Genomic DNA, 23,406 nt, shown 5'->3' on the forward strand with positions numbered 1-23,406 from the left:
CAACAGGCGGCAGCTAGATTACTCACCGGAGCGTCATACAGGGAGCATACCACCCCCCTGTTATGTCAGCTCCACTGGCTGCCGATCCAGTTCTGAGCACAATTCAAAGTGCTGGTTTTGACCTACAAAACCCTATACGGCTCCGGCCCAGCGTACCTATCCGAATGTATCTCCTTCTACGTCCCACCTCGGAGTTTAAGATCCTCTGGGGAGGCCCTGCTCTCGGCCTCACCTTTATCACAAGTGAGACTGGTGGGGACAAGGAGCAGAGCCTTCTCGGTGGTGGCCCCTCGCCTGTAGAATTCACTCCCCGGGGAAATTAGGTCATCAACATCCTTCCTCTCTTTCAGAAGGAAGTTAAAAACCTGGATATGGGACCAGGCCTTTGGGTAATCTGGCAGATTGACAAGGAAAATGACGACAATGAGCTTTGGAAACGGACTATGATAAGCAGAATGGCTCACTGATTATGGAACTCGGCGAAACGATGGCCACTAAGCTGGCTTTTTCTATGAGATTTTACTGTAATAATTTAATGTTGTAACTATTTATAATTACTGTGATATGTATTTTATTGTGTTTAAATGTAGGCATCGAATATGTGCCGACTGGAAGCCGCCCTGAGTCCCCCCCTAGGGAGTTGAGAAGGGCGGGGTAGAAATGCTCAAAATAAATAAATAGATAAATAAAATATACATATAATATTTATAATATTATAATGTAATACAATATAATACTAATACTAATAATAGGATATTTGAGATGGTTGAACAGAAGCTCTCCGAAGCTCTAGGTGCTCTTACTGCCTATTACAGGGAAAACCAGCTGATCCCTAACCCATCCAAAACACAGACATGTGCCTTTCACCTTAAGAACAGAGAAGCATCCCGAGCTCTGAGGATTACCTGGGAAGGAATCCCACTGGAGAATTGCAGCACACCCAAATACCGGGGAGTCACTCTGGACCGTGCTCTGACCTACAAGAAGCACTGCCTGAACATCAAACAAAAAGTGGGTGCTAGAAACAATATCATATGAAAGCTGACTGGCACAACCTGGGGATCACAACCAGACACAGTGAAGACATCTTCACTGCTGCTGAGTACTCTGCTGCTGAGTACGCATGCCCAGTGTGGAACACATCTCACCACACTAAAACAGTGGATGTGGCTCTTAATGAGACATGCCGCATTATCACGGGGTGTCTGCGCCCTACACCACTGGAGAAATTACACTGCTTAGCCGGTATTGCACCACCTGACATCCGCCGGGAAGTAGCAGCCAATAGTGAAAGGACCAAGGCAGAGACATCTCCAGCTCATCCCTTGTTTGGGTATCAGCCAGCATGTCAACGACTTAAATCAAGAAATAGTTTTCTTAGATCTACAGATACACTCGCTGGAACACCTCAGCAAGCGAGAGTTCAAAAGTGGCAGGCTCAAACCCAGCCCCTCAATCCGTGGGTGATACCAGATGAGAGACTCCCCCCTGGGCACACAGAAGGCTGGGCGACTTGGAAGGCGCTGAACAGACTGCGCTCTGGCACCACGAGATGCAGAGCCAACCTTAAGAAATGGGGCCACAAAGTGGAATCCACGACATGCGAGTGTGGAGAAGAGCAAACCACTGACCACCTGCTGCAAGGCAACCTGAGCCCTACCACATGCACAATGGAGGACCTTCTTGCAGCAACACCGGAAGCACTCCAAGTGGCCAGATACGGGTCAAAGGACATTTAATCAACTACCAAGTTTGCAAAATTTGTGGGTTTTTTTTTCTTATCTTATCTGTTTGTTTGTTTTGTTCTGTTAGAAATGTAATACAATGTTCTGGTTGCAGATGACACGATAAATAAATAAATTATATATTTTATATTGCATGTAATATTAATAATAATATTACAATATAATGGTATAGCACAATATAGTAATATATAATACTGATATTGTACTATGCTAATAATATAATGTATTGTATGTATATATCTATCTATCTTGTAAGCCACTCTGAGTCCCCTTCAGTGTAAGAAGGGTGGCATATAAATGTTGTAAATAAATGAATATAGAATGCCTAGGAAGGTGATTGGAGTCTCCTCCTCTGGAGGTTTTTAAGCTGTCGTGACCCAGAACACAGAATGTCTTAAACAGCAGTTGAGGTGCAAAATAGTAGTATTTTAATGCAAAACAAACTTAATAAGGCACTTTAAAAGTCAGTGCAAACAGTTCAAAGGATGTTTTCAAACAGGAACACAAAACGCTAGATAAGCAGGCTTGAATTGCAGCCAAGAAATAACAGGAGATACGATGAACTAGGAGCAGAATACAAAACAAACAGTCTTTAAGGGTTGCAAGGCATGGAGCAAAATCCGGTAGGCAAACGCGTAGTCAGTCAGTTCCAAGGGTCAAGAAGCCAGATGTACACTCACGAGCGAAGGTTCCAAGGTCCGAAGCACGGCAGGGAAAACAGGATACTGGGAATCCAAAACAAGATTAGGCAGAGAACAACACGAAACAACACTTTGTTGTCTGCAAAGGAATAGGTCCCAGAGTGCTCATTTTATTCACTATCAGAAGAATGAGATTCATTGCTTGCATCTGATTCTGCTCCCGCAGCTGAAGCATCTACACCACGCCAAGCCTGCCACCTTTGCTCTAGTGCCTGATCCTGCCAATCAGTACTCTCATTCCCATTATCCCTAAAACCTTCAAAATCATCACTTGATGTTGCTTGATTGCAAATGTCTCTAATGTTCTGAACCAGAGTCCAGTCTACAGCCTCCTCCAACTCATCCTCACTATCACTGGAGTATCTGCTGTGTCTCTAAGGCTCTTAGACATAGTGTCACTCTCACTGCCAGAATCACTAGCCACTCTCTTCACTCCCCTGTAATCTGCTTCCATAGCCTCCTCTGGCCTGAATCCTGCAAAGTCTTCTTCATCACTGGGAGCCAGAAAGATGTCACGAATGCGTTTCAGCTGGTGCTGATTCTCCTCTGTTTCTGCATCACTCCTTCTTCTCCTCCTACTACTAGTAGTAGGTATGGTGTCAGAATGCTGACTCACAACATAAGCAAAGGATGGATGGAAATCTGTTAGAAGGGTTTTGATTTTGTATTTTCTTTCTGCATGGCACAACGAGCTTGGTTTGGATGGCCTTTGGGGTTCCCTTCCAACAATGTGATTGTTTTCATCCCGATTCCTCTTCCTTGCAAAGTTTGCCTCTTCTAGCCCTCACCGAGAAGCCAATTCCCTCTTTTGGAACATCAAAAATCAATTTACGCTCACCAAAAAAAAAATGTGCTTCATGATTCATTTTTGTGTTGCAGATATAAAAGAATATTCCCAGGAAGAAATCTGCAAGGTAAGTCCATGGCCTTTGAGAGAGGCTCCTTTCCTTTTTGGCTTACCTCTGGCATGCGCTCGATCGCATTGATCTCAAACAGACGTTTCTAATGAAATTCACTCCGTAATTTATTTACCCCGAAGAAGGTAGCTTTAAGGGCATACGACACAGGAGTCTGCAAATACCCTCAGAGTTGCCTTCTTCAGTCAACCTCAAAGATGTTCCAAGATCCCTTTGCATACTATTAGTTGAATAATAGTAGAATAGTTGCTGCTATATGTGTATTTTTCCAGTCCTGTTTCAGCATTCTTCCAGATTTTCTTTTCTCCATGTCAGGAGCGACTTGAGAAACTGCAAGTCGCTTCTGGTGTGAGAGAATTAGTTTTCTGCAAGGACGTTGCCCAGGGGATGCCCGGATGTTTGATGTTTTACCATCCTTGTGGGAGGCTTCTTGCATGTCACCACATAGGGAGCTGGAGCTGACAGAGGGAGCTCAACCTTCTCTCCTCGGATTCAATCCTCTGACCTGTGGGTCAGCAGTCCCGCCATCGGGGGCTCCTGCCGTGGATGGTTGCATCTGTGGATGCAAAATCCGTAGATACCAAGGGGCAGCTGTATACTTCTCTTGAAGCGAGGAGGAGCTAGAGCTGACAGAGGGAGCTCTCTCTCCCAGGATTCGAACCCGGGACATGTCGGTCTTCAGACCTGCTGGCACAAGGGTTTAACCCATTTTGCCACTATTCTGCCAGATCAGATGTTGCTAAAAGAACTTCCATTTAGATGGTGTAAAAAACCACTTTCGTTAACTTAAGTGTGTTTGTATAGTGTGCATATATGTACACTAATTTTCCATATATTTTATGTTTATTTCTTTAGGATTTGGTGACCTTCTTGGACAAAATGGTGAGTCCTTTAATATTATTATTATTATTATTGCTCCATCAATGTTTAACATTTACACAAATGATCAGCCACTGCCAGAAGGGACAGAGAGTTTCATGTATGCTGACGATCGTGCCATCACCACCCAAACAGGGAGCTTTGAGAAGGTTGAACAGAAGCTCTCCAAAGCTTTTGGTGCTCTTAATGCCTATATCATCACAATCATCATCATCATCATTGCTCCATCAATGTTCAACATTTACACAAACGATCAGCCACTGCCAGAAGGGACAGAGAGTTTCATCTATGCTGATGATCATGCCATCACCACCCAAGCAGGGAGCTTTGAGAAGGTTCAACATAAGCTGTCCAAAGCTTTTGGTGCTCTTACTGCCTATATTATCATCATCGTCGTCGTCATTATTGTTCCATCAATGTTAAACATTTGCACAAATGATCAGCCACTGCCAGAAGGGACAGAGAGTTTCATGTATACTGACGATCGTGCCACCACCACACAAGCAGGGAACTTTGAGATGGTTGAATAGAAGCTCTCCAAAGCTTTTGGTGCTCTTACTGCCTATATCATCATCATCATTATTGCTCCATCAGTGTTCAACATTTACACAGATGATCAGCCCCTGCCAGAAGGGACAGAGAGCTTCATCTATGCTGATGATCGTGCCATCACTGCTCAAGCAGGGAGCTTTGAGATGGTTGAACAAAAGCTCTCCAAAGCTTTTGGTGCGCTTACTGCCTATATGATTATCATCGTCGTCATTATTGTTCCATCAATGTTAAACATTTGCACAAATGACCAGCCACTGCCAGAAGGGACAGAGAGTTTCATCTATGTTGACGATTGTGCCATCACCGCCCAAGCAGGGAGCTTTGAGAAGGTTGAACAGACTTCTCCAAAGGTTTGGGTGCTCTTATTGCCTATGACAGGGAAAATATGTGAGGGCAAGTCATAGGGAGGAGGGAACAAGCTTGTTTTCTGCTGCCCTGGAGATTAGGACGCAATGGAACAATGGCTTCAAACTACAAGAAAGGAGATTCCATCTGAACATGAGGAAGAACTTCCTGACTCTGAGAGCCATTCAGCAGTGGAACTCTCTGCCCCAGAGTGTGGTGGAGGCTCCATCTTTGGAGGCTTTTAAACAGAGGATGGATGGCCATCTGTCAGGGGTGATTTGAATGCAATATTCCTGCTTCTTGGCAGGGGGTTGGACTGGATGGCCCACGAGGTCTCTTCCAACTCTTTGATTCTATTATTCTACAAGAAAGGAGATTCCATCTGAACATGAGGAAGAACCTCCTGACTGTGAGAGCCGTTCAGCAGTGGAACTCTCTGCCCCAGAGTGTGGTGGAGGCTCCTTCTTTGGAAGCTTTTAAACAGAGGCTGGATGGCCATCTGTCAAGGGTGATTTGAATGCAATATTCCTGCTTCCTGGCAGGGGGTTGGACTGGATGGCCCACGAGGTCTCTTCCAACTCTTTGATTCTATGATTCTACAAGAAAGGAGATTCCATCTGAACTTTAGGAAGAACTTCCTGACTGTGAGAGCCGTTCAGCAGTGGAACTCTCTGCCCCAGAGTGTGGTGGAGGCTCCTTATTTGGAGGCTTTTAAACAGAGGCTGGATGGCCATCTGTCAGGGGTGATTTGAATGCAATATTCCTACATTTTGGCAGAATGGGGTTGGACTGGATGGCCCACGAGGTCTCTCCCAACTGTATGATTCTCTGCCATTAGCCAAAGATGCAGGCAAAATGTCAGGAGAGAATGCAGCTGGAACATGGCCATGCAGCCTGGAAAACTCACAGCAACCCATGAAAGCCTTCAACAAGGCAACTGATGTTTGATTTAGGATGTTGAACTAGTTTAGATGCCTCATTCCTTGAAATCTGCCCATTCCCCATTCTGTGGTGAGTGACCTTCCCTGCCAAAAGCGTCCTCCGCTCCATCTTTGGTTGACAAACGGTCATCTCTGAAGAAAGCCCAGGGAGAGGTCGCCTGACCGGGCCTCTGGTTGTTAAATAACTGTTTCCTTCCTTAACCTCTCTGGGGACATCCATCTGCTTTGACAATATAATTAGGCCCATAGCTCAGATGGCCTGCCCTATTGGAAGGGAGGGATCGATTCAGGATTTATGAAAATGGAGTGAATATATCACTGAGAGAGAAAGAGAGTTGAAAGCGCTGGCCGTTGGACGAGGAGCCGAAATGCCAGCATCAGCAGCTCTGGCTTTTCCCTCTCGAAGGTTCACAAAATTGGCAAAAGGTTTAGAATAGGATTTGGAAGTCCTGCATGACTGCGGAGCTCCACTTTCTCGGTACTGCATCGACAGTGTTGTGATGTCCATTGCAAACTTTTCAATGTGGGTTATACATACGAGTTGTTCCCTACCATTCAGACCTGATTATTGTGGTTATATTTCATTTGTTATTCTTCATGGCTCAACATAGTTAAAATGCCCATATAAAGCAAATTGGTATCCGTAGGGATACCAAGGTGCTTGTCTATAAAGCTATTGTCCTCCCAACCCTGCTATATGCCTGTGAAACGTGGACTGTCTACAGATGTCACATGCAACTCCTGGAACAATTCCATCAGCGCTGCCTCTGGAAAATCCTGCAAATCTCCTGGGAAGACAAGCGGACAAACGTCAGTGTGCTGGAAGAAGCAAAGACCACCAGCATTGAAGCGATGGTCCTCCACCATCAACTCCGCTGGGCCGGCCACGTTGTCCGGATGCTTGACCGCCGTCTCCCAAAGCAGTTGCTCTACTCTGAACTTAAGAACGGAAAACGGAACGTTGGTGGACAGGAAAAGAGATTTAAAGATGGGCTCAAAGCCAAGCTTAAAATCTCTGGCATAGACACTGAGAACTGGGAAGCCCTCGCCCTTGAACGCTCCAGCTGGAGGTCAGCTGTGACCAGCAGTGCTGCAGAATTCGAGGAGGCACGAGTGGAGGGTGAAAGAGAGAAATGTGCCAGGAGGAAAGCACGTCAAGCCTGGCTGAGACCGCCTTCCACCTGGAAACCAATGCCCTCACTGAGGAAGAAGATGCAGAGCAAGAATAGGGCTCCACAGCCACATACGGACCCACAAGGAAACCCATAATGGAAGACCATCTTACTCGTCCAACGAGGGATCGCCTAAGTAAGTAAGTAAGTCTAGCCTCTGTTTAAAAACCTCCAAAGAAGGAGCCTCCACCACACTCTGGGGCAGAGAGTTCCACTGCTGAACAGCTCTCACAGTCAGGAAGTTCTTCCTCATGTTCCTTTCTTGTAGTTTGAAGCCATTATTCCATTGCGTCCTAGTCTCTTGGTCCACATTTCTTCCCATTTCCTCTCTTTGCCATATTATCCACCATTTATCTCTTTCCTCTGCCTTGGATCTGGTGCCTGTTGTGGAAACAAACTGCTTGTTGTCATCTGTTTGCTCACCTTCTTGCTCAGGCCAGCGCCGGCTGGAGAAGGAGATTTTGCTCGTGCAGCTTCTCCGAAATAATAATTTGTTTAGCGGCGTGAACGTTTGGCGCTTGGCGGCGTGAAGGCTCTGAAGCAGCATTAGATTAAGCAGCTGCTTTATTCGAGGGGAGGAGGCAGTAATGGAATTAACCGAAGCAAACGGACAATATATCAGCGCTTTGAGATGTTTAATTCATGCAATGACCTTGATTTCCTCCGAAGCCGTTGTTATCCCCTCTTTCCTCCTTGTGTTTGGCTTAGTGGGGAACTTTTCTATGTCTGCTTAGGTTGCTGCTGCGAAGCCTGTTGATGGATAAGGACAGGGATGGGCAACTTTGGAGGGCAAAGTTTTTGGTCCTTCCAAAAATGCTAAGGAAATGAACAGAACACTCGGGAAAAAAACAGGTATCCATCTTTACCTTAAAGGAAACACTTTAAGCTATTGTGTCCAATTCTGGGCACCACAATTCAAGAGAGATATTGACAAGCTGGAGGGCGACTAAATGATCAAGGGTCTGGAGAACAAGCCCTATGAGGAGCGGCTTAAGGAGCTGGGCATGTTTAGCCTGAAGAAGAGAAGGCTGAGAAGAGATATGATAGCCATGTATAAATATGTGAGAGGAAGCCACAGGGAGGAGGAGGGAGCAAGCTTATTTTCTGCTTCCCTGTGATATCGAGCTCTTTTGGGGGGTTCTCCCAGCGAGGGGAGACCCAAAGAACCGCAAATGGGGTTCTGACCTTGGCAAGCGACCAGCGGAGGCCAATTCAAAAAGACGCAAAAACGTTGAAAATCAATCTCACCAAGGCTGAAGAGGAGATCTGCGACCGAAGCGTTTATTTTGCGATTCAGCTGAAAAGGATGCATTACAGGGATATTTCCTCAAGTAAGCATACAGTACAGTGATTTTCAGGCATATTTATACAGACAGAACAAAGGAATCCTGGCTTGAATCTCCCGCCCGCCTCCTGTCAGTCCCCTCTGTCCTGGTTGGCCGGCTCTGGAACAGCTGGGAGGAGGCTTGGCCGCTGGTCCCACCCTCCCTCCAATCGCCGGCCGCTGTTGCCTCCAGAGGGCCAATCAGAGCCCTCAGAGCGCCTCCAGAGATTGTCCAATCAGCGGCCGGGAGGCGGGCTCTGGTTTGACAGCACAGGAGGGCGGAACGCCTGGGAGGCGTTTGCCAGCTGATTGAACACCTATTGTCTCCCCACAGCAGGGGAAACGGCTTGGGGAACAAAGGATTTCCTGGGTCCCGAAAAAGATGTGTATAGGCAAAAGAGGGTGGCTATGGGCGATGTCTGGATCTTCAACCTTGCAGGCAAAGGGTCCTTTGTCACAAGGGAGCATGCACAAACACCGTGATTGATGCAATCAGTCTGGTTTTCCGGCTTCTGGCTGATCAAATCTCTGGCTTTTGTTTGTCTGAACTCTGAAAAACAAAGCCACAGATTTGCCAGTATTTTCCATGCTATGTCAATATGGATGGAGTTCCTTCCAAGGAAATTGAATTTCCTTAACTGTAATCCCCTGGTCACATATTCTTTTGTAGGGCAAAGTTCAAGAGGGGAAATGCAAGGAAAGGGTGAGGGTACATTTCATCACATTTCATTACATATTATACATATTTCATATATATTTTCTTCATAGGCTTTCATAACTCATAGACTTCATAGGAAAGATCCCCATCCCGTCCCAGCAAAGTTTATTAGAAAACCCACAGCAATTAATAAAGGCAATCATCAGAGTCCCTGAAGTATTATTCTTTGCACGAAGGCATGCACCCACAGGCGGGGGCCATGCTTCTCAAGCGGCTGGTTTGGAGTTCATAGAAGAAGTCCGTGGCGCTAGGGCACCAAGTCAATCAGAGAAGGCAGAAAGATCCGCAAAGAGTCCGCAAATGGTGGAGAGTGGGGCAATGTCCTTTGGAGAACTACATTTCCCTGATCTTTGGGCCAGGGTCCAGTGCACAAGCCAGAGAATTCACAGAGAGGAAACAGGAACCCAGTTATGTGTGCTGGGTCAGGAAGCGGCAGAATCCATTGTCTGGCCCTTGGCGAACTATAAATGCTTGGGGGGGGGGGGATGCTCTGCATCACCTGGAGACTAGGACGCAATGGAACAATGGCTTCAAACTACAAGAGAGGAGATTCCATCTGAACACGAGGAAGAACTTCCTGACTGTGAGAGTGGAACTCTCTGCCCCGGGGAGTGTGGTGGAGGCTCCTTCTTTGGAAGCTTTTAAACAGAGGCTGGATGGCCATCTGTCAGGGGTGATTTGAATGCAACATTCCTGCTTCTTGGCAGAATGGGGTTGGACTGGATGGCCCAGGAGGTCTCTTCCAGCTCTTTGATTCTATGATTCTATGCCAAGGAAGTGAACACTCCATCTTCAGCTTAAAGGAAACACTTTGGGTTTCAATTGGGGGACTCTTCAGCGTGTGGTTGTGAGCCGCTTTGAGTCCCCGCAGGGAGAAATGCAGGGTATACATAAAATCAAATAAATAATACTGGGACTCATTCCCATGTCAAGTTTGGCAGGACACATGATTCACAATAATCCACTCCAGGAATCTATGGATCTAGGTCAGTGGTTCTCAACCTTCCTAATGCCGCGACCCCTTAATACAATTCCTCATGTTGTGGTTTTTATTTATCATGTCAGGAGCAACCAGACATTTGTATTACATTTTTAACAAAACAAACAGACAAAACATAAAGTTTGCAAGCTTGGTAGTTGATTAAATGTCCTTTGACCAGTATCTGGCCACTTGGAGTGCCTCTGGTGTTGCCGGAAGAAAGTCCTCCATGGTGCATGTGGCAGGGCTCAGGTTGCATTGCAGCAGGTGGTCAGTGGTTTGCTCTTCTCCACACTCGCATGTTGTGGATTCCACTTTGTGGCCCCATTTCTGAAGGTTGGCTCTGCATCTCATAGTGCCAGAGCGCAGCCTGTTCAGCACCTTCCAAGTCACCCAGTTTTCTGTGTGCCCAGTGGGGAGTCTCTCATCTAGTATCAGCCATTGATTGAGGTTCTGGGTTTGAGCCTGCCACTTTTGGACTCTTGCTTGCTGGGGTGTTCCAGCGAGTGTCTCTGTAGATCTTAGAAAACTATTTCTTGATTTAAGGTGTTGATGTGCTAGCTGATACACAAACGGGATGAGCTGGAGATGTCACTGCCTTGGTCCTTTTACTATTGGGTGCTACTTCCTGGCGGATGTCAGGTGGTGCAATACCGGCTAAACAGCGTAATTTCTCCAGTGGTGTAGGGCGCAGACATCCCGTGATAATGAGGCATGTCTCATTCAGAGCCAAATCCACTGTTTTAGCGTGGTGAGATGTGTTCCACAGTGGGCAAGTGTACTCAGCAGCAGAGTAGCACAGCGCAAGGGCAGATGTCTTCACTGTATCTGGTTGTGATCACCAGGCTGTGCCAGTCAGCTTTCATATGATATTGTTTCTAGCACCCACTTTTTGCTTGATGTTCAGGCAGTGCTTCTTGTAGGTCAGAGCACGATCCAGAGTGACTCCCAGGTATTTGGGTGCGCTGCAATGCTCCAGTGGGATTCCTTCCCAGGTAATCCTCATCCTCAGAGCTCGGGATGCTTGTCTGTTCTTAAGGTGAAAAGCACATGTCTGTGTTTTAGATGAATTAGGGATCAGCTGGTTTTCCCTGTAATAGGCAGTAAGGGCACCTACAGCTTTGGAGAGCTTCTGTTCTACCATCTCAAAGCTCCCTGCTTGAGCAGTAATGGCACAATCATCAGCATAGATGAAGCTCTCTGTCCCTTCTGGCAGTGGCTGGTCATTTGTGTAAATGTTGAGCATGGATGGAGCAAGCACACTCACAAGTTCTCTCACTCCAGAAGCAACCAGAAGCATGTTGTGGTGACCCCCAACCATAACATTATTTTCATTGCTACTTCACAAATATAATTTTGCTCCTGTTATGAATCGTTATGTAAATATCTGATATGCACGATTTGATGGCAGCTCACAACAACGTGAGAACTATATGGGAATGTTCTCAATCTTAAGACAATTTTAATGACCATTGTTTATCACCACAGACTTCTAAAGGATACTAATCAATTATTTGTTACTTTTGACATTTTCATTAACTGGACCACGTTTGGCACAAATACTCACATTTGAATATTGGTGGGGTTGGGGAAGGGGGGTTGATTTTGTCATTTGGGAGTTGTAGTTGCTAGGATTTATAGTCCACTACCAGAGAAGGAGATTTCACAGTTCTTCCAATAGAATTAGAACAGTGTTTCTCAACCTTCCTAATGCCATGACCCCTTAATACAGTTCCTCATGTTGCGGTGACCCCCAACCATAACATTATTTTCGTTGCTACTTCACAACTGTAATTTTGCTCCTGTTATGAATCGTCATGTAAATATCTGATGTGCAGGATATATCTTCATTCACTGGAACACATTTGGCACAAATGCCCAAATTTGAATACTGATGGGGTTGGGTAAGGGGGATTGATTATGTCATTTGGGAGTTGTAGTTGCTAGGATTTATAGTTCACCTACAATCAAAGAGCATTCTGAACTCTACCAACGATGGAATTGAACCAAACTTGGCAGACAGAACTCCCATGACCAATAGAAAATACTGAAAGGGTTTGTTGGGCATTGACCTTGAGTTTTGGAGTTGTAGTCCACCTAAATCCAGAGAGCACCGTGAACTCGAACAATGATGGATCTGGACTGGACTTGGCACGAATATTCACTATGCCCAAATGTGAACACTGGTGGAGTTTGGGGCAAATGGTCCTTCACAATGGGAGTTGTAGTTGCTGGGATTTATAGTTCACCTACAATCAAATAGCATTATGAACTCCACCAATGATGGAATTGAACTAAAAGTGGCACACAGAACCCCCATGACCAACAGAAAATACTGGAAGGGTTTGGTCTGCAATGACCTTGAGTTTGGGAGTTGTTGTTCATCTACATCAAGAGAGCACTGTGGACTCAAGCAATGATGCATCTGGACCAAAGTTGGCACGAATACTCAATATGCCCTAATGCGAATACTGGTGGAGTTGGGGGGGGGGGGGGCTTAAATAGACCTTAACATTTGGGCATTGTAGTTGCTGGAATTTAAAGTTCACCTACAATCAAAGAGCATTCTGAACTCCACCAACAATGGATTTGAAGCAAACTTGGCACACAGAATTCCCATGACCAACAGAACATACTGGAAGGGTTTGGTGGGCATTGACCTTGAGTTTGGGAGTTGTAGTTCACTTATATCCAGAGAGCAGTGTGGACTCAAAGAATGATGGATCTGGACCGGACTTGGCACGGATACTCAATATGCCCAAATGTGAACACTGGTGGAGTTTGGGGAAAATAAGCATTGGCATTTGGGAGTTGTAGTTGCTGGGATTTATAGTCCACCTACAATCAAAGAGCCCCTTGAACCCACCAACAGTAGAATTGGGCTAAACTTGTCACACAGAACCCCTATGACCAATAGAAAATACAGTTTTCTGACGGTCTTTGGTGACCCTTTTGACACCCCCTCATGACCTCCAGTTTGAGAAAATCTGATCTAGGTGTTTTGTGTGTGTGTGTGTGTGTGCCTCAGCCCATTTTCCTAACCTCTGGATTGGGGAAAGAGCTAATAGTAACTCTCAAGGCCATGGTTAGATGAGAGTCTCCTGTAATTCATTTTGTTAAGAGGAGGCATAAAAAGAAAGAAAAGACTCTTGTTAGCCTTTCACCAATTAGCCTAATTAATCTGCTCTGGTTGCTCCATTCCCAGAGCTGGCTGTACAAATCCCAATCCCTTCCCAGTTGTTCTCAGATGTTTGCAAATGCATTTAATTAAAAGTATGCCGAGCATCTTGCAAGATCGATCCGGTGGGGTTTTGTGTTATGCCTCTCAAGACTCAGCCATTACGCAAGAGTTACTGCAAGAGGATATGAATCGGATTCCTCCTTTCCCCTTCAGTCCATTTGGTTTGCTGTTTCTTATCAGCTTACCCTAATTAATTAGTTAGTTAATTAATTTCTTTTATAGCAGCAGGGAGTTGTTTATAGACTCACAGGCCATTCCCATACAAACAAATAAACACAATACAGAAGTGCAACGATATAAAAGTACTACTTGAAACAATTGTCATTCTTGCCTATCAAAATTCAATACCGCTAAATATTATTGTTATTAGAATACAATACAACACATTAAATATAGTGATATTATATTTAAAGTTAAGAGTTAGTCCAACGGGCCGCAGCCAGATTACTAACTGGGGCGACATACAGGGAGCATACCACCCTCTTGTTGTGCCAGCTCCACTAGCTGCCAGTCCATCTCCAAGCCCAATTCAAAGTGCTGGTTTTGACCTATAAAGCTCTATACGGTTCTGGCCCAGTTTACTTGTCCGAACGCATCCACCCCTATGTCCCATCTCGTAATCTAAGATCATCCGGGGAAGCCCTGCTCTCGCTCCCATCAATTGCGCAAATGTGTCTGGCGGGGACAAAGACAGGGCCTTTTCAGCGGTGGCCCCTCGCCTATGGAACACACTCCCAAATGAGGTAAGATCTGCTCCCTCCGGGCTTTTAGAAAGAAATTAAAATCATGGCTTTGGGACCAGGCCTTCAGACAGTAAATGTTTATAGAGTTTAAAGGACATGGACTAGAATGACAATATGACTGGCAAGACTGTTTTTATTATTTATTGTTTTAATGATTGCTTATGTACTGTCTAATTATGATTTATGTTTAATTGTGGTTTTATTATTGTGGTTGTTATGGTTTGGCATCGCGTCAGTGTCCAATGTATGGCATTGACAGTTATGTGTAAACCGCTTTGAGTCCCCCATAATGATGGAATTGAACCAAACTTGGCACACAGGACTCCCATGACCAACAGAAAACACTGGAAGGGTTTGGTGGGCATTGACCTTGAGTTTGGGAGTTGTAATTCATTTACATCCAGAGAGCACTGTGGACTCAAACAACGAAGAATCTAGACCAAACTTGGCACAAATACTCCCTATGCCCAGATATGAACACAGATGGAGTTTGGAGAAAATAGATCTTGACATTTGGGAGTTGTAGTTGCTGGGATTTATAGTTCATGTTTTGTCACATGTTGGGCCTGTAAATAGTTGTCTTTAAAACAAGATGTGCAACCTTTGCCCAACGGGAAGCCAGGGCCCCCAAAGAGAAGTTCTCAGAGGTTTCCACCACAAGCAGTCTTTAGATGGCTTGAGAAGTACAACAAAGCCTTTTATTAATGAACAATCAAACAGAAACTTTTCTTGTCTTCAATAAAGTTAAGCAAATAATTCCAAGCTTTTTGGGCAACTGGTGAATACCTAAACTTGCCCACGAAGGACAGGCAACTATCTTCAATAACTTCTTCCTCGTGGACAACAAGTTAAACATGAGCCAACAATGTGATGTGGCGGCAAAAAAAGCCAATGGGATTTCAGCCTGCATCAATAGGAGCATAGTGTCTAGATCTAAGGAAGTAATGCTACCCCTCTATTCTGCTTTGGTTAGACCACACCTGGAACATTGTGTCCAATTCTGGGCACCAACATTCAAGAGAGATATTGACAAGCTGGAATGTGTCCAGAGGAGGGTGACGAAAATGATCAAGGGTCTGGAGAACAAGCCCTATGAGGAGCGGCTTAAGGAGCTGGGCATGTTTAGCCTGAAGAAGAGAAGGCTGAAAAGAGATATGATGTTGTTGTTCATTCGTCTCCGACTCTTCGTGACCTCATGGACCAGCCCACGCCAAAGCTCCCTGTCGGCCGTCACCACCCCCAGCTCCTTCAAGGTCAGTCCAGTCACTTCAAGGATGCCATCCATCCATCTTGCCCTTGGCCAGCCCCTCTTCCTTTTGCCTTCCACTTTCCCCAGCCATAAATATGTGAGAGGAAGCCACAGGGAGGAGGGAGCAAGCTTGTTTTCTGCTTCCTTGGAGACTAGGACGCAATGGAACAATGGCTTCAAACTACAAGAGAGGAGATTCCATCTGAACATGAGGAAGAACTTCCTGACTGTGAGAGCCGTTCAGCAGTGGAACTCTCTGCCCTGGAGTGTGATGGAGGCTCCTTCTTTGGAAGCTTTTAAACAGGGGCTGGATGGCCATCTGTCAGGGGTGCAATATTCCTGCTTCTTGGCAGAATGGGGTTGGACTGGAAGGCCCATGAGGTCTCTTCCAACTCTTTGATTCTATGATTCTTTAAAAGAAAAACCCCTTTTTAACTTCTCCCAGGCTAACTGTAAACTTAAACCTAACTGATGTGGACACCACTACCGGGTGGAACTGCGTCTCAAAGCACCGAGTGGACCTACCAGGAAGGCCTGTAGTCTCTTCAGCTGGAGTTCTTTGATCTTTAGGGCTGTTTCCCTGGAAAGTCTTTGGAGACTCTTTTCCTTCTGTTTCTGTTGGAATTTCTGTAACCCTGGAAACTCTTAAAGGTTGAAGCTTTTGTACAGGGGAAGCTTTACACACGTCCTGTACATAGCTTTCCTTGCTGAGACTAACTAAAAATGGCTCCCTTCCCTTCCCAATTGCCCTGAGCAAGGGGCGGGACCAAACTTAATGATGATGGACAGGCGGCTTGCCCTATAACTGCAACCAAAGAAGCTACCTATCTGCAGAGTCCCTGAAACTTAGGACTGCAAACAAACATTCAATGCAAAGCAAACAAAATTGGAGCTCCTAGTACAGCTGTACCAGAACAGTTCACCTATAATCAAAGGGCATTTTGAACCCACCAAAGATAAAATTGGGCCAAACTTCCCACACAGAACCACCATGAGCAACAAAAAATACTGTGTTTTCTGGTGGTCTTTGGCAACACTTCTGACACCCCCTCACGCCATCCAGTCCAATGCCCTTCACCAGGGCAAGAAAAACTAATCTAAGTTAGGTTCTTGTGGGTTTTTTCGGGCTATAGGGCCATGTTCTAGAGGCATTTCTCCTGAGGTTTCGCCTGCATCTATGGCAAGCATCCTCAGAGGTAGTGAGTTTCCTGACAAAGAGCCATCAAGCCATAGATATAGATAGATATATATGATTCACATACATATATATGTATATGATAGGTATAGTATCATAGATTTGAAAGGTACTGCTAAAGAAGAAGAATTATTTGTTGCATATTCCAGAGTAGGCAAACCAGACAATCTCCATCAACACTGACAAAGAGACGACAAGAAATACTGTTTACCAACAAGCATCAAGACATTACATATATTAGAAACCAGCACTTTCTCATTACTTTATTTTCCAGATCACCAGATTGGGCCACAGCAATGCCTGGCAGGGGACCGCTAGTCTAATATAAGGAGTTGGTTTAACCCATGCATGGGCAAACCTGGGCCCTCCAGGTGTTTTGGACTCCAACTCCCACAATTCCTAACAGCCGGTAGGCTGTTAGGAATTGTGGGAGTTGGAGTCCAAAACACCTGGAGGACCCAAGTTTGCCCGTGCCTGGTAATAGCTATTTACCAAATGCAACATTAGTCAAGATGTGTCTAGCCGTTCTCAGCGGCAACAGTTTGGACAAATTGAGAATTTGGAGGAAAACTATGTCGAGCGAAGCAGGACTTTGCCTTGTTTCCAAGGCCTTTGGGGACAGAGGAGGACAGGTTTTGACGGGCGGCGAGCAGAGAGCGGAGCCCTATCTTGCGCAGGCAGATGGCACTTAAAAGCGAGAACGGCGCTTTCAAGTTAAGCGAGGGCCTGGTCGCTTGGAACTGGCTTTTCTAATTTCTTCTTTGTGTCTTTTCTATTTCGAGATAACTTGGTTCAGGGTGTTCTCTTCTGTGCCAATATTGTAGCTTCAGACTCGGAAAAGGTTCGGTTTTTCACGAAACGGTGCCTTGCACTTGGAACTCGGGATCGTGCTGCTGCCCTGATTCAAAGAAACACCAATTTTCCAAACCAATAGTTATTAAATTGGGTTTCTTTTTCCTTCAAAAAGTCTTCCAAGGGTTACAATTATTTTAAAAAAGCGTCTTAATTATTTTTCCTCTGGTGAAACCTGATAACATGCCCATTTTTTCTTACTTCGTTCAGTTTAGCAGCCGTTATTCCATCGTCGGTAATAACAAGCCTTTCCAGTTTTCGGCATATACCAGTCTTGCTGCTGTGATCATCTATTAAATTCGTTTTTTCATAGCAGCGTTCCAAGCATTTGGCCATAATTTTTCAAAAAGGGATACAGTTCTGCATTTAGTTGTACGCTAATATTTAGTATCTTATGTGTTTGATCCAAATCTTTCTCACAAGTCCACCTTCATATGATAAATAATAATCAAAAGGCCACTGCTTCTGGCAGCCCAAAAACAAGCCATTAGAACAAATGCCATCAAAACCAGAATTGAAAAGTCATCGACAGATCCCAAATATAGACTCTGCAAGGAAGCAGATGAAACAATAGATCCCATCCTCAGCTGCTGCAAGAAAATTGCGCAGACAGACTACAAGCAGAGGCATAACACCGTTGCTCAGATGGTCCATTAGAACTTGTGCCACAAACGCCATCTGCCTGCGACAAAGAACTGGTGGGATCACAAGCCAGAAAAAAATTAAAGAAAATGAACACATCAAACTCCTCTGGGACTTTTGAATTCAGACAGACAGTGTTTTGGAGCATAAGACTCCTGACCTCACGATCGTGTTGAAAAACAAAGTATGGCTCGTAGATGTTGCAATCCCAGGTGACATCAGGATTGAAGAGAAACAACTGGAAAAGCTGACACGATATAAGGATTTAAAGCTTGAATTGCAAATACCCTGGCACAAGCCAGTCAAGGTGGTGCCAGTGGTGACTGGCACACCGGGTGCAGTGCCTAAAGACCTTGGCCTGGACTTAAACACAATCGACATCAACAAAATGACCATCTGTCAGCTGCAAAAGGCCACCCCACTGGGATCCGCACACATTATTTGTCGATACATCACATAGTCCTAGACACTTGGGAAATGTCCGACATGTGATCCAATACAACAGCCAGCAGAGTGATCCTGTCTCCTGTGGACTCATCTTGTTGTGTTTCTAATATAGTAGTAGTAGTAGAAGTAGTAGTAATCATCAAAGAATCAGTACGAGAAAACTGCACTCCAAACCAGAGCTGACAGCTGGCACAACAAAGCACTGCATGGGCAGTTCCTGGACAAAATTGAAGCGAAAGTTGATAAGGAGAAGAATCATAGAATCATAGAATCAAAGAGTTGGAAGAGACCTCATGGGCCATCCAGTCCAACCCCCTGCCAAGAAGCAGGAATATTGCATTCAAATCACCCCTGACAGATGGCCATCCAGTCTCTGTTTAAAAGCTTCCAAAGAAGGAGCCTCCACCACACTCCGGGGCAGAGAGTTCCACCGCTGAACGGCTCTCACAGTCAGGAAGTTCTTCCTAATGTTCAGATGGAATCTCCTCTCTTGTAGTTTGAAGCCATTGTTCCGCGTCCTAGTCTCCAAGGAAGCAGAAAACAAGCTTGCTCCCTCCTCCCTGTGGCTTCCTCTCACATATTGATACATGCTATCATATCTCCTCTCAGCCTTCTCTTCTTCAGGCTAAACATGCCCAGCTCCTTAAGCCGCTCCTCATAGGGCTTGTTCTCCAGACCCTTGATCATTTTAGTCGCCCTCCTCTGGACACATTCCAGCTTGTCAATATCTCTCTTGAATTGTGGTGCCCAGAATTGGACACAATATTCCAGATGTGGTCTAACCAAAGCAGAATAGAGGGGTAGCATTGCTTCCTTAGATCTAGACACTATGCTCCTATTGATGCAGGCCAAAATCCCATTGGCTTTTTTTGCCGCCACATCACATTGTTGGCTCATGTTTAACTTGTTGTCCACGAGGACTCCAAGATCTTTTTCACACGTACTGCTCTCAAGCCAGGCATTGTCCCCCATTCTGTATCTTTGCATTTCATTTTTTCTGCCAAAGTGGAGTATCTTGCATTTGTCACCGTTGAACTTCATTTTGTTAGTTTTGGCCCATCTCTCTAATCTGTCAAGATCGTTTTGAATTCTGCTCCTGTCCTCTGGACTATTGGCTATCCCTCCCAATTTGGTGTCGTCTGCAAACTTGATGATCATGCCTTCTAGCCCTTCATCTAAGTCATTAATAAAGATGTTGAACAGGACATCTGGTTATGGCTCACGAATGGAAGCCCAAAGAAGGAGGCAGAAGAAGGCCTGATTCTTGCAGTCCAGGAACAAGCCGTTCGAACAAATGCCATTAAGGCCATTATTGAAAAATCATCTGATGACCCAAAATGCAGACTGTGCAAGGTATCTGATAAACCATGGACCATATCCTCAACTGCTGCAAGAAAATCGCACAGATGGACTACAAACAGAGGCACAACTCTGTGGCTTAGATGATTCACTGGAACTTATGTCATAAGTATCACCTGCCAGTAGTAAAGAACTGGTGGGATCATAAATCTACAAAGGTAGTGGAAAATGAACATGCAAAAAATACTGTGGGACTTTCGAACCCAGACTGACAAAATTTTGGAACACAATACACCAGATGATTGTGGAAAACAAAAAAGTCTGGATGATTGATAACGCCATACCAGGTGACAGTCGCATTGAGGAAAAACAACAGGAAAAACTCAGCCATTATCAAGACCTCAAAATCAAACTGCAAAGGCTCTGGCATAAACCAGTCCAGGTGGTCACAGTGGTCATCAGCACACTTCTTCTTTCTGAGGCGATCCCTCGTTGGACGAGTAAGATGGTCTTCCATTATGGATTTCCTTGTGGGTCCGTATGTGGCTGTGGAGCCCTATTCTTGCTCTGCATCTTCTTCCGCAGTGAGGGCATTGGTTTCCAGGTGGAAGGCAGTCCCGGTCGGGGTTGGCTTGACGCGCTTTCCTCCTGGCACGTTTCTCTCTTTCACCCTCCACTCGTGCCTCCTCAAATTCTGCAGCACTGCTGGTCACAGCTGTCCTCCAGCTGGAGCGCTCAAGGGCCAGGGTTTCCCAGTTCTCAGTGTCTATGCCAGAGTTTTTAAGGTTGGCTTTGAGCCCATCTTTAAATCTCTTTTCCTGTCCACCAACATTCCTTTTTCCGTTCTTAAGTTCGGAGTAGAGCAACTGCTTTGGGAGACGGTGGTCAGGCATCCGGACAACGTGGCCGGCCCAGCAGAGTTGCCATGCCAAAAGATCTCAGCCGGCATTTGGAAACAATCAACATCGACAAAATCATGATCTGTCAACTGCAAAAGGCCACCTGACTTGGATATGCACGCATCATTCGAAAATACATCACAGAGTCCTAGACGCTTGGGAAGTGTTTGACTTGTGATTTTTTGATACGAAATCCAGCATAGAGATCTTGCTTGTTGTGACATGCTGTGCTTTTGTGTCAGTAAAATACGAAGGGTATTTTTAAAGTAAGGTCCGTTTTGTTGTAGACACTAGTAGTTCGCGCACATACCGCAACGAGCGTGTGCATCGTGTACCGGCATGCCTTGGGAACAACTGTGCTCAGTTTCCGCTCTGTAGCTAACGTGTACGGTTCTGCTCTGTGCTTTAAAAATGTTTAAGACTATCAACTCACCCTCCGCATGTGAGGTTCGCTCAGGGATACGGTTTTTGTCAGCAAGGAACCTGCCTGCTGCAGAAATTCATCGACAGATTTGTGAAGTGTACGGTGATACTGTTAAGAGTGAAAGCAAAGTGCGTAAGTGGGTATGACAATTCAAAGATGGCCATGACAACGTCCATGATGAGGACCGCTCCTATCGCCCTTCTTTGATTACAGACAATTGGTGGCTTTTGGTGGCGGCAAGTTTTTATGAAGAGGGTATTTTAAAATTGGTTCAGAGGTATGATAAGTATTTGAACAAACTTGGCAACTATGTCGAAAAATAGAGTGAAGTATGTACTTTCTGAAAATAAATTTATTTTTTGGAAATAAACTTTTGTTGTGTACTTATGTTCAAACAGACCTTACTTAAAAATACCCCTTGTAGTAGTAATAATAATAGTAATAATAATAATACACTTTATTTATATTCTGCTCTATTTCCTCGAGGGGACTCAGAGCGGATTACAGTATACACATATATAGGCAAACAATTTTTAGGTGTATCTCCACTCAGAAATTGGAAAAGCGTGCTACGAGGAGATTACTTTGTACTTACAGGACAGGAAGCACTGTTTTGAATGCTGAGTTAACTGGTCCACGTTTGTCTCCTTCTCCAGGGCATTTCCCAGGCTACCTTCGTCGGCCACGATTGGGCTGGTGTCACCATCTGGAGCATGGCTCTCTTCTACCCCGAGCGAGTCAAGTATGTTGAGCTCTCATTTCGGGGTCGGGCTATACTTTTCCTATAGAGAAGTTGGCATGATAATACTGGGTAGAGTCATGGTCTCCATCATGGGAGTTCTAGGTTGTCTAGTTGGTTTCAAAGATTCTATGCCAAGCAGCAATGTGCTTCTATGGGTTGTTTGAGTTGATATTGGTGACTTTAATGAATTGGGGGGGGGGGGGTGGCTGAGATGTTCTGTGATGATGAGGATGATGGGATTCAGATTCCTGGCTCTTTTTCTGTGCCTCAGATCTCTGGGCCTGCAGCTCCCACAGACAGTGCAGAGTCAGGCAATGCATAGTCAATATCAACACAGCGGAGAGAAAGGAATTTTAACGAAGGAGATAACGAACAAGTGGGGAGGCATTTGCCTCCTTCCCACGCTGATACTGAAAGTACTGAAAGCCTTGATAGTGACCTGACTCGGCAATCTCATCTTGATCTCCAGGTCAGGAGGAGTTCTCGCCTGGCCGGCAGACAAGAGGCCAGCTCGGTGAAAGGTCATCGCAATGCTTTCATGTTAGAAAGGTATTTAGGCTTCTTTCAAACCAAGGGAAAGTGTCAGTTCAACGTAGCTTCTTAGCCTGAAAGCTTCATGGAATAATCTTAGCCTGGAAAGCAGTACGCTTGGGATTTCTTGCATTGTGATTCATGGGGCAATTGTTTCATTGCTTGTACCTGGGACTTTGGTTTGAATTTTGTCAATAGGATTGTGTCTCCTGCTTTTACCTGAAGATCTTTGGAACTATATTCTGCATTTAACCTTAATCTTTGGAACTTTGCAATGCTTATTCTTTATTTTGATTTGGATTTTTTAGAATCTTTGGAGGCTCTTAAGACTGTTCTCCCCCGGAAAGTACGGGTTGAAGCTTTTGTACAGGGGAAGCTTGCACACATCCTGTACATTAGCTTTCCTTGCTGAGACTAACTAAAAATGGCTCTCTTCCCTTCCCAATTGCCCTGAGCAAGGGGCGGAACCAAAACTTAACGATGATGGACAGGTGACTTGCCCTACGACTGCAACAAAGGAAGCCACCTTCCTGCAGAGTCCCTGACTGCAAGCAAACATTTAATACAAAGCAAACAAAATTGGAGCTCCTGGTACAGCTGTACCAGCACAACTGTAAATAATAAATAAATTAATAAATAATGATTGCAGGGGACAAATATCATTACTTTGCACCTCACCTCACTGCCCTTTTCTGATTCCTTCCTGCGGTGCTTTTAGAGCGGTGGCCAGTCTGAACACACCTTACAAGCCTTCAAACCCCCAAAAAGACGTGATGAAGCGGATCGAAGCCAACCCTGTGTTGGATTATCAGCTCTATTTCCAGAAGCCGGTGAGTAGCGCATATTTTTATTTATTTATTTATTATTTA

General features: G+C 45.1%; 1 protein-coding gene across 2 annotated transcripts in view; it reads left to right on the forward strand.

Moving 5' to 3' along the window:
- The window catches only part of EPHX2 (epoxide hydrolase 2), a 109,247-nt gene that overhangs the window by 43,464 nt on the left and 42,377 nt on the right, over positions 1–23,406 (forward strand). For both annotated transcript variants that reach the window (XM_067462580.1, XM_067462574.1), the window contains exons 9-12: positions 3,326–3,360; positions 4,219–4,245; positions 21,921–22,006; positions 23,256–23,367. In XM_067462580.1, coding sequence (XP_067318681.1) covers positions 3,326–3,360; positions 4,219–4,245; positions 21,921–22,006; positions 23,256–23,367 — 260 coding nt within the window. The remainder of the gene's footprint in view (positions 1–3,325; positions 3,361–4,218; positions 4,246–21,920; positions 22,007–23,255; positions 23,368–23,406) is intronic.

This window comes from Anolis sagrei, chromosome 1 (genome assembly GCF_037176765.1).
Source record: "Anolis sagrei isolate rAnoSag1 chromosome 1, rAnoSag1.mat, whole genome shotgun sequence".
NCBI lineage: Eukaryota > Metazoa > Chordata > Lepidosauria > Squamata > Dactyloidae > Anolis > Anolis sagrei.